Below are 12,919 nucleotides of genomic sequence, written 5' to 3' on the forward strand. Positions count from 1 at the left end.
AGTTTTCTAGTTTCATTTTGATGCCAGTATCTTCACTCTAGCTTCGAAACTGAGCCCACTACAATCACTGAAAGACCGGCGACCCATCAGATTTTTAAGAGGTTAATTAAATATCGCAATTTGCGTTAATGCATTAAAGAAATTAGTGGCGTCATAACAATTTGCGTTAACGTGTTATTATCGCGTTAACTCTGACAGCCCTAATATTTATATAAATAAATAAAACGTCATATGAAGCATCTGTAGCTGGTGTAAAAAGAATAATAACAATAAATATAAACAAATACAGTTCATATAATGATAAAAGTAGAATATACTTTTTGTTATTCATATTACAATAATATATGAAAACATATTTGTATGTTATCACAACTGCGTTGTTGTATAGTAGTATTACGGATGCTTCGCAACAATTGTTGAAAGAAATACAGTAATAAACATTTAAAAAGTGTCCTTATATCTACTGACAACTACACCAGAGTCTGTTATAGTGTGTTATAAACCATTTATTAAGTGCAAAAATACTGATTATAAATGCTATTGCCATTTTAGCTTCTGTCTTGACCACTTATAATAATAATAATTGGCCTTCTTTCCAGAGTTGTTTTGCAATGTGAAGTGCTGAAACTGAAGTGTTACACAGTAAAAAGATCAGCAGGTTATAAGCTATAATAAATAATAACTATACTTCTGTTTCACTATTAATGTGGTCATGATTTATTGATGTTAAAATGCTACACACGACGCCGTTTAATTAGCCTTTTTCCACCACAAATCCCAGATAAAAGCTGCGGTCTTCTACTGGGGGACAAGAATCGATCTGCAATTATTTCTTTAAAGAGCTACGAGGAAGATGTCCTGCAACGATTATTCAGAAAGTCCTCTTCCTGAGTGCATAATTGCAACGACACCAACACTTTGTCCAAGAGGAGAGGTGAGAAACACAGGGAAGAAAGAGGTTTTTAACATGTACCAGGAAACATGTAGAATGAGATTAAAGACACAAAAAGTGTGAGATGAAGAGCTGGGTGATGATGAGGAAGACAGAGATAAACAAGCTTCATGGTTATTCCTTAACATGGCAGAAAGATATTATTGTGTCTGCGTATACGCCTGTTTATTTATGCATGTGTGTTATCACCTTGACCCTCTCTCCTTCAGGGGGGTCGGGCAGCTGGTCCACGCTGCGTTGGATGTCGTCCAGCCAGGCCAGCAGGTCATGTGACTTCCTCCGGTACTGGTACCACTGGGGAGCGATGGCCAACGCCTTCCTGTTCCTCATCAAGCGCAGGTCCTGTACAACATGTTAATTAGTGAGCTTGAGAGGTGCTGGTAGGAGGATGTTTTAGACTAGTAAAATGAGAAAGTGTGCTCCAGCTGGTGGGCGGTGCTTGGTATTTCCTCAACAGATCTTAACATGGCTGCAAACTTTCTAATTTTACAGCTAAACAGTACACTACAAGATGTTTCTGAGAACATTTGAGGAGAGAAATAGACATTACAGTAACAGAATATTGATTCATATTTGAATATGCACAGTAGAAATTCAGAATGTTGCTGTATAATATGTATGAGCATCCTGACTGGGACCTGAATGATAACCTACTATAGGTTACAAATAACAAAGGAAAGCACTTTAAGTACTAACACTATGGTAAATATAAAAACACACCACCTTAACCCGATAATGTTCCAGTCGGAATATTATTGGAGTATTATAGGCCTACTGTAGAAGATGCATAACCCAAATATAACAATACAACCACAGCTGACACAGTGTAACATGTTAAAGAAATAAGGAATAAATAGGAATAAGTCGTAAGAGGTTGCTGATACAACCTTGCTCGTCAACATGTAAATAAGAGGAGCACTAGCACTTCTTTTTCTTTCCACTTCAAGCACTGAGCATTGACCATGAATTCATACTGTGTGATGTCATTGTTGGAAGAAGTTCCTCCAGCTTTAAAGGTCCCATATTATGCTCATTGTCAGGTTCATACTTGTATTTTGTGTTTCTACTAGAACATGTTAACATGCCGTAATGTTAAAAAAACAACTTTATTTTCCTCATACTGTCTGCCTGAATATGCTTGTATTCACCCTCTGTCTGAAACGCTCCGTTTTAGCTCATTTCAACGGAATTGCAACGGAATTGCGTTTCTAGGCAACAGTTTGGGTCCATGTTTACTTCCTGTCAGCTGATGTCATTTACTGCAACCGGAAATAAACTGGGAAACATTAAGAATTTTTACGTTTAAAACCGTGTAATGGTCTAAATATTGTATATTTGTGACATCACAAATGGACAGAAATCCTGAAACGGTTTGTTTCAAGCGCACAATTTCTGAATACGGGCTGTGCGTATTTCTCTGTATATTGAACGTTTCAATACTTTCACAGTATTTATATAGCACTTAAACCTGCTTTATAATATAACGGACATGACAATCTCACTTTTTACAATATGGGACCTTTAATGAGGACAACAGTTCTTCCTCTTTCTTGCTCCACTTGTTACCTTGACAGTGTTGTACTTGCTGTTGAGCTGGTTGTGCTTCAGTCTGATCTGCTCTCTCTTGTCCTGATCCGGGACTCTCTTCTGGAGATTCTCTCCTTTCAACAGTAACTCCTTCACTGCACCTTCCTCACAGTCCTACACAACGCACACACAGTTTCACTTTAGAGGTGCACGCATAATATGAAAGGAAAATCATTATTCTTGTGTGTGCATGTGAGACCTTGTTCTCCTGGAAGTCCTCCTCCTTGAGGTTTTCCCCCTGTTTGGCTTCCTCCTCCAGGAGCTCCAGCCAGACCTGTGCTTCACTGTGGTACTGCTCAAGCTCCATGGCTGACGCTGCCGTCTGACACACACACAGAGATGCACACATGAGAAAGAAGAAAGATCATTAGTGGTCAAGAGGAGGTCAATTTAGTCGGAGAGGTTGGAGCAGATTTAGTGAGAGTTTGAAGTCTGTGAGGATTTAAAGTACATTTAGCGAGAGTCTATTTAGTGAGACTTTAAAGTCAATTTAGGAAGGAGTCTATTTAGTGAGAGCTGAAAGTAAATGTAGTATGTTTGGAGAGAGCTTGAAGTAACTTTATGGGAATAGTTGGATTATAATATTCAGCAAAAAAAGATGGAAGAGTCCATTTGTCCAAGTGTTCACAAGTCAAAATGAATGAGATCCAGAGGGTCTAATTCTTCCCTACCTGTCCGGAAGCGATGCGTTGCGCGACGGTGTCAAATCTGTGGTTGAGCTGCTCCACTTTGGGTCCCACCTGGGCCTGGCAGTTCTCCCCCCTGGTGGACATGAGCTCCTGGGCCAGAGCCCTCACCTCCTCCATCTTCCCTCTCGTCAGCTCCAGCTCCGCACGCAACACCTGCAAGACACAAAGACACGCCGTCAGTCAGACAAGATGTCTTTCCTGAGGCATGAGAGCTGCAGCTGCATGGTTTAAAGTTCAATGTATGTCTTATTATGGCTGCCGGGCACAGATTTCTCCACCTCCCGCCGGAGCTCCGTCGAGTTTCTGGTGAACCTGCATAATTTCGCCCAACCCTTTTTAGGCCGTTCCACTGAATTAAAATGATATCAACCCAGTATTTAACAATATATTCATATTAATAAATCATATTTAACAATATTGAGGAGTGAACATTTGTTGCCTCCCATAGGACACGAACAGACAGTTATCACTGACAGCTCATAACAGCAGGATCATTATCTGTATTTTCAAGTAATACTGCATTTCTTCTCAAAATCCACCTCCCTCACATCTAATCTACAGACTACGACGGCATGTTAGGGCCATAGTAGGTAAAAAAAAAAAAAAAGAAAAAGAAAAATTTCTAATATTCCGAGATAAAAATCGGAATTTCTGAGATTAAAATTGTAAATTTACAAGGACAAATTCAGATATTCTCTGAGATTAAATTGGTAAATTTATGAGAAAAAAACTCGCAAATTTTACAAGAAAAAAATTCAGAAAAATTGTGTTTTTTTTTTGTTTTTTTAAATCAAGGAACTTAATTGCTTCAAATGCAATTGCAAGGTTGGATCAACTTCATCACACCACAGACGCCACCGTTAAACACTGCGGTAACTTTAATCTCAGAGATTCCTAATATGATGTAGTAAATTCAGTAGTAGTAGTTACATACAATCTAGTGGGAATCTTCCAATCGCCGAGTGCAAAATATATTAATCATATTAGTATTAATTCATGTTCATAAAAGAACACAGAAAGACCATGAAAGAAAAGGTACATATGTATCTTTCAGAACCTTCGCCTCGCTCAGAGGCCGTCCGTCAGACAGGAAACAGCAATCTTTAGGATTTATATATAACATATAAGATATACAGTAGATTAAACACAAGATATAGAAAGATTAACATTACTACCTTAAGCACAGCGTCGTTGGGTCCCTGGCTGTCCATCTCGTCCATCTTCTTCTCTGCTCCGTCGATCCATCCGTTCACTTCCTTTATCTCTCCATCCAACTTCTGCATCTGCCGCTGGTAGTCCTAAGAGAGAGAGAGAGAGAGAGAGCGAGAGAGAGAAAGAGACATTTCAAACGGTGACACTTCTAATGAGTTATTTTTAGAGTCTGGTCTAATTTTAGCACAGATTTTTGTCTGACCAGCAGCAGGTTGAGCCATTCTTCCGCTCTGGATGTGACTGCGATCCAGTTGCAGCGCAGCAGGCTGACTTTGTCATCCACCAGGCCCCCGTGGCCCCGCAGCACCGCCTTGAGGGCCTCGGCGAGGTCCACCACGGCCTGCAGCTGCGGCTCACGCCTCTCCGTCTCCGCGTGGACGGACTGACAGGTGTGAAGAGGAGGGCACAAGAGGAGGGTTGAGACTAAATACGTCTATTTTTAGCATAGACTCTCTATGTTTTGTCCTCCATGTAATCTGTGTATCATACCTGTGCCCATGCCACCTCAGCCTCCAGGTCGCTGGGCATCCCGTCCACAGCAGAGCGCCTGGTCAGCTCGGCGTCAGTGGCAGCGAGCCACTCCGTCAGCCCGTTCAGCTCCTTACGCAGCTTCCTGGACAACTTCAGACTTTTCTCCAGCTCCAGTTTACTCTCAGTCACCTACACACACACACAAACAAATGTCTAAATCTGACTTGTATGATCATGTGTGCGTAACGTGTGTGTGTGTGTTTTCTAACCTGTGAGCCCAGCTGGTTGTAGAGCAGTTTGAGGGCGGTCACCCTGTCGTCCATCTCTTTGGGCTGCTCCGTCTGCTGCTTCTGGACGATCTGTCTGCCTGTTTTTATCACCGTCTCCACCTCCCCTTTCACTTCACTCAGCACCTTGTACAACTTCTGTGAGACACAAACACACAGCAGGGGGGGGGCGCTCAACGTCGGATCAAACCGTTCCACTTATCCATCTATCTGCCACAATGACCCACCATGCATTGATCCAGCTGCGACTGCACCACGTCCTGCTCCACGCTGCGGATGTCCAGCACCGCCACCTGGCTTTTGACCCCGGCCAGCAAGCGCTCGCACTCGGCCAGCCGAGAGTCAAAGTTCGCCGGCTTCTGGAAGAGCCGGAACTTTGTCCACACGTCTGTCAGCATTTTCTGTGGAAAGGAAAGAAGAAGACCTGACCTATAACAAATACTGGCTCAGTGGGAAAAGCTTGGATGCTGTGGTATTGAAGAGGGGCACAACAGCTGGGAAATTAAATGAGAAACAAATAACAGTGTTAAGTGCAGATTGCAGAGGCAGAAGCAGCCTCCATGTTTTCAGTCGATGGTGTATCCACCTGCTCAGATCAACTCGTTGGCAGAGGATCACACTCTCCTGCTTACGTTACGCTCCGCCGACACAACCAGAATACCTTCATTAGTGATTTAAATCTCCTGACAAGACTGCAGGATTTACCGCTAATGGTTCAACTGAGCTTTTCTACACGCTGACGAGCAAATCTGCAAGCAACATTGACATATGACTGCTTAAAGATATATCCAGGTGTGAGTGTGTACCTGGGTAAGGTCGATCTGTCCCATGACCCTCTGGGACTGCTCTTTGTCCTGGTTCTTCGTCCTCATGTCTTCCAGGGTCGCGTCATAGCCGCTCAGCTCCGACTGGATTTTCTGACGAACACACAAAGGATAACACAAACACATAAATGATCTTTATGAATGACAGCCAGACAAAATCTTAAAGGTCCCGTATTGTAAAAAGTGAGATTTTCATGTATTTTATATTATAAAGCAGGTTTAAGTGCTATATAAATACTGTTAAACTATCGAAACGCTCAATATACGAAGAAATACACACGGAATATTCCGAAATTGTGTGTTTGAAACAAGCCGTTAGGATTTCTGTCCATTTGTGATGTCACAAATACACAATATATAGATTATTACATGGTTTTACACGTAAAGATTCTAAATGTGTCCCAGTTTATTTCCTGTTGCAGTGGATGTAAATAACATCAGCTGACAGGGAGTAAACATGGACCCAAACTGTTGCCTAGCAACGCAATCCCGTTGAAATGCGCTAAAACGGAGCGTTTCAGACAGAGGGTGAATACAGGTATATTCAGGAGATAATTTGAGGAAAATAAAGTGTTTTTTTTAACATTACAGCATGTAAACATGTTCTAGTAGAAACACAAAAAATACAAGTATGAATCTGAAAATGAGCACGATATGGGGCCTTTAAACTAAAATGAATAAAAATGATAATAGTTAGAAATGTAGTGAATAAAATCTGTCTGGAAAGTCCCTATAAAGTTGGAATGGATTGACAGTGCACCTCCGTCTGATAACCACAAGGGGGCAGGAAGCATCAAGGAGACGAGGAGGACGCTCAAAAGCTTTAATAACCTGTCACCCTCTTCTCTCTCTCTCTCTCACACGCACTCTCACTTGGCCTCCGTCACCCCTCTCTCTCTTTAAATACCAAGTGCCCTGTAATCACATATGCTCATCCACACCACTCTAATCCAATCATTCTCTCATATGTGTGTGTGTGTGAGAGAGAGAGAGATAGAGAGAGAGAGAGTTATCCTTTACACAACGCACGTGGAGGTAATATCTCCATCCCCTCCCGACACGCACACACACACTCTCTCTCTCTCACGTTCCCATCACTCATTCTATCACCGCGGGCCATTATTTCACGATCTGCCGCCTGATTTGTCTGGAGGCTGTGTGTGTGTGTGTGTGTGTGTGTGTGTGTGTGTGTGTGTGTGTGTGTATGTGTGTGTCGGAGAGAAAAAGAAAGGAGATGTGTAGAGGAAGTTAGATGAAGAGACAAAAAGACGGAAGCATGGTGTGTGTGTGTGTGTGTGTGTGTGTGTGTGTGTGTGTGTGTGTGTGAGTCAGCTCCTGCTGTCCGTGTCCAAAGCAGCTCCCGGCTTAATTAGGACCACAGAGAGAAAAAGAGCATTTGCCATTCTCTCTCGGGTTCCTTTGCACACACACACACACACACATGGGAGGTCTGTATAGTATATTTCCACTCTGCCGTCCCTCCCGTCTCTCTCTACCTGTCCACACAGCCGTCTCTGTTAATGATGAAATTTGACAAAGGCTTGACAGTGAATCATAAGTCAACGTAAACCTGATGGTAAATTAGCATCTTTATTCTCAAAAAAACACAAATCTGGCCTAGAACCAAACAGGAGTTGAATCCAGCCCGGCTCAGTCTATTTACTGGAGGTCCAGATGGGTCTTTTTGGGGTTTTCTGGTTACATGAAGGAATCTCTGGCCAGGTCTAGTCAGGTCTGGTTAGTTGGTCCCACTGGTTGGGTGCAGCAAAGTCTGGTCAGGTCAGGTGTGGCGATTTCAGTTTCTCAGCCGCTTGGTAGAGTTACGGTATCTTCAAGAAAAATTAGTTGCACTTCAAGTTCTGCAGGTCCGATTAAGGCCGTGAGCAGAGAGACGTCGCCAGAAGCGGCGTCCAGTAGATGGCGGAGCCTACGGGAGTTAGAACGAAGGTTACGATATTGTAACCCTAGTTCTATAAGCACAGGCGGAGCCCTCTACAAAGGAGGCCCTGCCGCTGCTTGCTGAAGAGAAAAGGGATGCCAGCCAGCGCTGGACGCCGCCTTATATACTGTGGTGATGCACGTATTCGGTAGGCACGTCGTGATTGGTCGGTTTATGCAAATCTCAGCGGACGAATGCATGCATGTGATTGGAGGAGAGTATTACCCCATAGAGTATTCCCATAGATGGGAATACTCTCGGTATAATGGCGCCCCTTTGATTCTTGTAAGTCCTTAAACACACAAACACAGATACACACTGACGGCTACCTGAGACTCCTGCGGTATCTGCAGGGCGTCGATATGGTCAGCCAGGTATGCGGTGAGGTGGCGGTCGGTGTTGGCCAGCGAGTCCTGGATCTGCCTCAGCGTCTTGTCATTCTCCTGGGCCAACTGGACACTCTTCCCCAGCTCCTTCTGCCTGAGCGCCGCCTGGGGGAAACAGGAAACACATCACACCTCGTCAAAAACGCATAAAGTAGACTATAAATACAGGAAACAGCATACCGCAAGGAACTCATAAATAGATGTGTCCAAGCATTTAAATGTCCAACTCTTACAGAATCCTCAGGGGGAGCTTGGGATATTTCATTAACACATTTTTAAACCTGTTGTCTTGTTTATCGGAGGTTTTTGCCGTTAGTGTGTGAAAAGCCTGAGCCGAGTAACATCACAGCCTTCACAAAGGATGAAATCAGGCCAATAGAGGAGTTCAAAATGACTCCAATCCTGTAAAGGTCAGGTGTTGAGAGCCTTTTCTGTGTGTAATTTTAATCAAGAATGCACTTTGTGAGCAGTTTCTTAAGATTTATGTCTTGAGTAGGAACCAATGGGCTCGGGGCTGAGAGCAACAGACGGCTGAGGGAAGTCAAAGAATTCGAGACACGAACACATTGTTGGTTTTGGTCTTTTCATGGGATTTTTGACAGTAATTAAATAAAATTTTTGCTGCCTCACGGCCCTTGTCCTCTGTCTTTTTAAGGTCGCAAATCACTGTATTGCAACACGGTAAAAAAAAGACATTTCAATCATTCCCATCCACCCCGTGCATGTCCAGACTGGAGGGAGTCAGAAGCGTTTTTACTCTACAGGTACACTCTCATTTTAATCTGGTCAGCAGCTGTCTGCACGGCTCTGTCTCAGCTGAGTCTCACGTAACCGCTACCCGTTTATTTACGCTTCAAGTCTAATTCTTTTTTCGACAGTATGTGCATAAACGCGAGGTTGACGCCCAATAAAAAGGCACTGAATAATAGATTAATCCGGAGCAGAGTGTGGATCTTTATCCAATCGTAATCAACCATTGTGTAGTTCTAATTCAAATGAAATCAGAGAGATCTGACATCCAGCCCGCTACAGTTTCATAATGAGCCCAAAATATTTTTACGCGTCTCATCTGGTGGGCTGACCCTCAGGATCAAGGTCTTGCTTGGAAAGGCTCGAGTTTTACAGCACCCGTCGCCGCTGCTCCCCGGGACCGCGGAGTTCTTGCTGCGCAGTGTTGCCCTTCCTGTGGGAAAAATGGGACTTCCTGGCACGACTGTCCCTCAGTGCGAGAGGTCTGCGGCGATGTCGGCAACTCCATCTCGTTAACCATGCTAATTGTTTTTCCAGAGCACCAAGTTCTTCATAGATCTAGCCTTGTCATTTTGCTCTCAAAGAGCTCCAGATTGATGCATTTAACTTTAAAATGATCAAAATGTTCTTCTACCCACCACAGTCTCTCACAATCCTGTAGGAAAAACTGTATTACGTCATCCAAAGCTGCCCCCCCCACTTCAAAACCCATTCCGGCGCCGCTGACGGTGATTCCAGTGAATTGATTTAGCCACAAAATTTCCGCATTTGAGTGTGATGAAGCCTTTAAAGCTTGACAAAACAAGAACTGTTTCTAGCTTGTGTAGGTCACAACTACTTTAACGCACAAACACCCTGTACACATGTAGCTACAAATGAGCACACACACACACACACACACTCCCCCTGCGTGTACCCTCATGAAGAACGGACTCCTGGGTTTCTCTCTCATGTCGTCTTCCGTGTGACCGCCCGCATCAACCGGCGTCGCCACAAATGATCTTCTGATGGTGAGCGGCGAAACGTCAGGCGCCTCGCAACTACTGAAGTGTTTCCATTCTGCCTCCCCCCCCCACCTGCCCACAAGATTAACTCATAGACGGGCCTATTACATCATGCGTATGTGGTTACAGGTGAGCACGCTAAGCCCTCGCAGACGGATAATGACTCTAAGTATAGCCCTGAGCCTGTCTAACCCTTCTCACACACACACACACACACATACACTACTCGTAATGTTACCAGTGGATGTGTCTTAGTTGATAATGTATGAAATGAGAAGTTGACTGAGATTAAATATTTAGACAAACATTGATAACAACCTTCCCTGTGGCGATGTACTCCATTTCCCTGGCAATTGTCAGCTCATGAATACATATTCTCATTAAACACTCAGTTTTCTCCCTTATTACATATTGCTTCCCCCCCCCACACACACACACACACACACAGTCACGAATGCGGTGATTGTGAACGAGAGAGATAGAGGATCGCTGTTTGCTTAACTGCCGTGTGTCGGGAAAACGCCGTCGGCGAAAGCGCGAGCAGCGTTCTCTCTCCGCACCACGCACACGTCCTTATTGGTTTTCCAGCCGAAATTAAAATGGCAAACACGCCTCTTTGATCTGGAGAAGTGCAGTCGGAAGATGTGAGACAACTTCTTTTTTATTTTTTTCTCTCTCTGCATGCGCCGGCTGGATTTATCTCCGCACGAGTTTTAAAGTGGGACATTGATATAATGAGATTATAGACTTATTCTACTGTCTGTGCGTTTACTTGGACCCCTGCACTCTGTAGAACTCCATCTGATGCCGGCGAAGCGTTGACACTCAGCTATTTGACTCTTGAACTTATTTTCTCTGGATAAGAAGTAGGGAACAGATAAGAAATATATTTCTTTTGATGTTTAAACTTTGATTTGAATGACAGAAATAGAAATAGTGTCAATGTCAGGGTTACTGCGACTGAAAGGAACCTGCTATGGGCCATATGGGGTCCTGTCCGTGGGCTTCTCTTCACCACAACATAGCCCTAATTATGGTTATTAGATCATAACTCCTCTCAGTAATTAATACATTATGTTAGTGTTTTAAAACTAAGTAGTTGACTGTTATACCTTAACAGATAGATCTAGAAAACTCAAATTTTAAAGGTGTTTCTTTGATATTACATATTTAGAAACCATCTAGAGTGCCTGTTTTAACTAATAAAAGAGAACTTTACTGCATGTCCGTTTTGCTCCTATAGGTCATGAATAGGGCTGTCAAAGTTAACGCGATAATAACACAAATTTGTTTTAATGCCACTAATTTCTTTAACGCATTAACGTGCGATTTTTAGGTTGTAGCGGGATCAGCTGAAGATGCTGGTATCAGATGAAACTGGAAAAACCTAAAGAATCCACTGGTACCAACCATGTCATACGAGAAGGAGGCTAAGTCAAGTCATAGTCAAGTCAGCACACTGACAGCTGTTGTTGCCTGTTGGGCTGCAGTTTGCCATGTTATGATTGGAGCATATTGTTTTATGCTAAATGCAGTACCTGTGAGGGTTTCTGGACAATATCTGTCATTGTTTTGTGTTGGTAATTGATTTACAATACTAAATATATTCATGCATTTTGCATAAAGCAGCATACTTGTCCACTCCCATGTTGATAAGGGTATGAAATACTTGACAAATGTCCCTTTAAGGTACATTTAGAACAGCTGGTGGGTGGTATTTCCTCAACTGATCTCAACATGGCTGCCGGGTTTCTCATTTTACAGCTAAACAGTGCACTACAAGATGTTCCTGAAAACATTTTACATGAGAAATAGGCATTACACTAACAGAATATTGATTCATATTTGATCAGCGCTGCCTAGTTTGATCGGAGTTTGCGAGTGATTGACGGCAGCTCATTGATGTTGATGTTTGTTAATTGATTTCACGCAATAAATATATACTTATATTTGCATAAAGCAGCATATTATCCCACTCCCATGTTGATAAAAGTATTAAATACTTGACAAATCTCCCTTTAAGGTACATTTTGGACAGATAAAAAATGTGCGATTAATCATTATTAACTATGGACGATCATGCGATTAATCGTGATTAACTATTTTAATCGATTGTCATGAAATATCTAGTTTTCATCTGAAGTCTCTGGAAGGCTGAAAAAGATCCGTCCCCTAAAACTGGCCATGAAACGCTCCCAGAGATTTGACAGTGTGTTTCTACAAACAGCTCTGATTTAGTTCGAAAAAAAAAAAAAGATTTTAAAAAAGCAGAAATTCCCTCGACGCAGTCCCCTCAGGTCCAGAAAAGGGAAAAAATATGAAGGCAATATGTCGGTCTCTGTGTGCTTTCGCTCCTCCATCTGTCTTTCCGGAGATACTCACAAACAGCCGCGTCCTGTCTCTGAGCTCCTCGTCGCCTTTATAGATGACCAACAAACAGGGCTCAGAGCGGCCCGGCCTCACCTCACATGCATACATGCTGACATACACACCCAAAACAAAGGACACAAGCGCTTCTGTTGTGCTTTTCAAACACGCACGCACACACAATACACACAATGACACTTTCTCCCAATAAATACAAAAAGTCTGAAATAAATAAAAAGAAGTGTCTCTCACACACACACACACACACACGCACACACGCTGTCTCTGATGGGTAGACAAACAAAGGGAGGCTTATCAGGCTGCAAGGAGAACATTAATCTGGTTCTATTGTGAGGGAGGATCAACCCAGCGGGCAATGAGTGTGTGTCTCTACGAGTGTGTGTGTGTGGGTGGGTGCGAGTGTGTCTAATCTGTCACTGAGGATCACCAC

At 43.1% G+C, this 12,919-nt stretch overlaps 1 protein-coding gene across 5 annotated transcripts in view; it reads right to left on the reverse strand.

Moving 5' to 3' along the window:
- dmd (dystrophin) overlaps positions 1-12,919 on the reverse strand; it is a 308,168-nt gene that overhangs the window by 92,334 nt on the left and 202,915 nt on the right. For all 5 annotated transcript variants that reach the window (XM_074626944.1, XM_074626943.1, XM_074626939.1 and 2 more), the window contains exons 34-44: positions 8,291-8,452; positions 6,005-6,115; positions 5,426-5,599; positions 5,181-5,336; positions 4,930-5,100; positions 4,643-4,822; positions 4,404-4,526; positions 3,211-3,381; positions 2,739-2,861; positions 2,519-2,653; positions 1,142-1,294 (exon numbers count right to left, since the gene is read on the reverse strand). In XM_074626944.1, coding sequence (XP_074483045.1) covers positions 1,142-1,294; positions 2,519-2,653; positions 2,739-2,861; positions 3,211-3,381; positions 4,404-4,526; positions 4,643-4,822; positions 4,930-5,100; positions 5,181-5,336; positions 5,426-5,599; positions 6,005-6,115; positions 8,291-8,452 — 1,659 coding nt within the window. The remainder of the gene's footprint in view (positions 1-1,141; positions 1,295-2,518; positions 2,654-2,738; positions 2,862-3,210; positions 3,382-4,403; positions 4,527-4,642; positions 4,823-4,929; positions 5,101-5,180; positions 5,337-5,425; positions 5,600-6,004; positions 6,116-8,290; positions 8,453-12,919) is intronic.

The sequence above is a fragment of the Sebastes fasciatus genome, chromosome 24 (genome assembly GCF_043250625.1).
Source record: "Sebastes fasciatus isolate fSebFas1 chromosome 24, fSebFas1.pri, whole genome shotgun sequence".
Lineage (NCBI taxonomy): Eukaryota > Metazoa > Chordata > Actinopteri > Perciformes > Sebastidae > Sebastes > Sebastes fasciatus.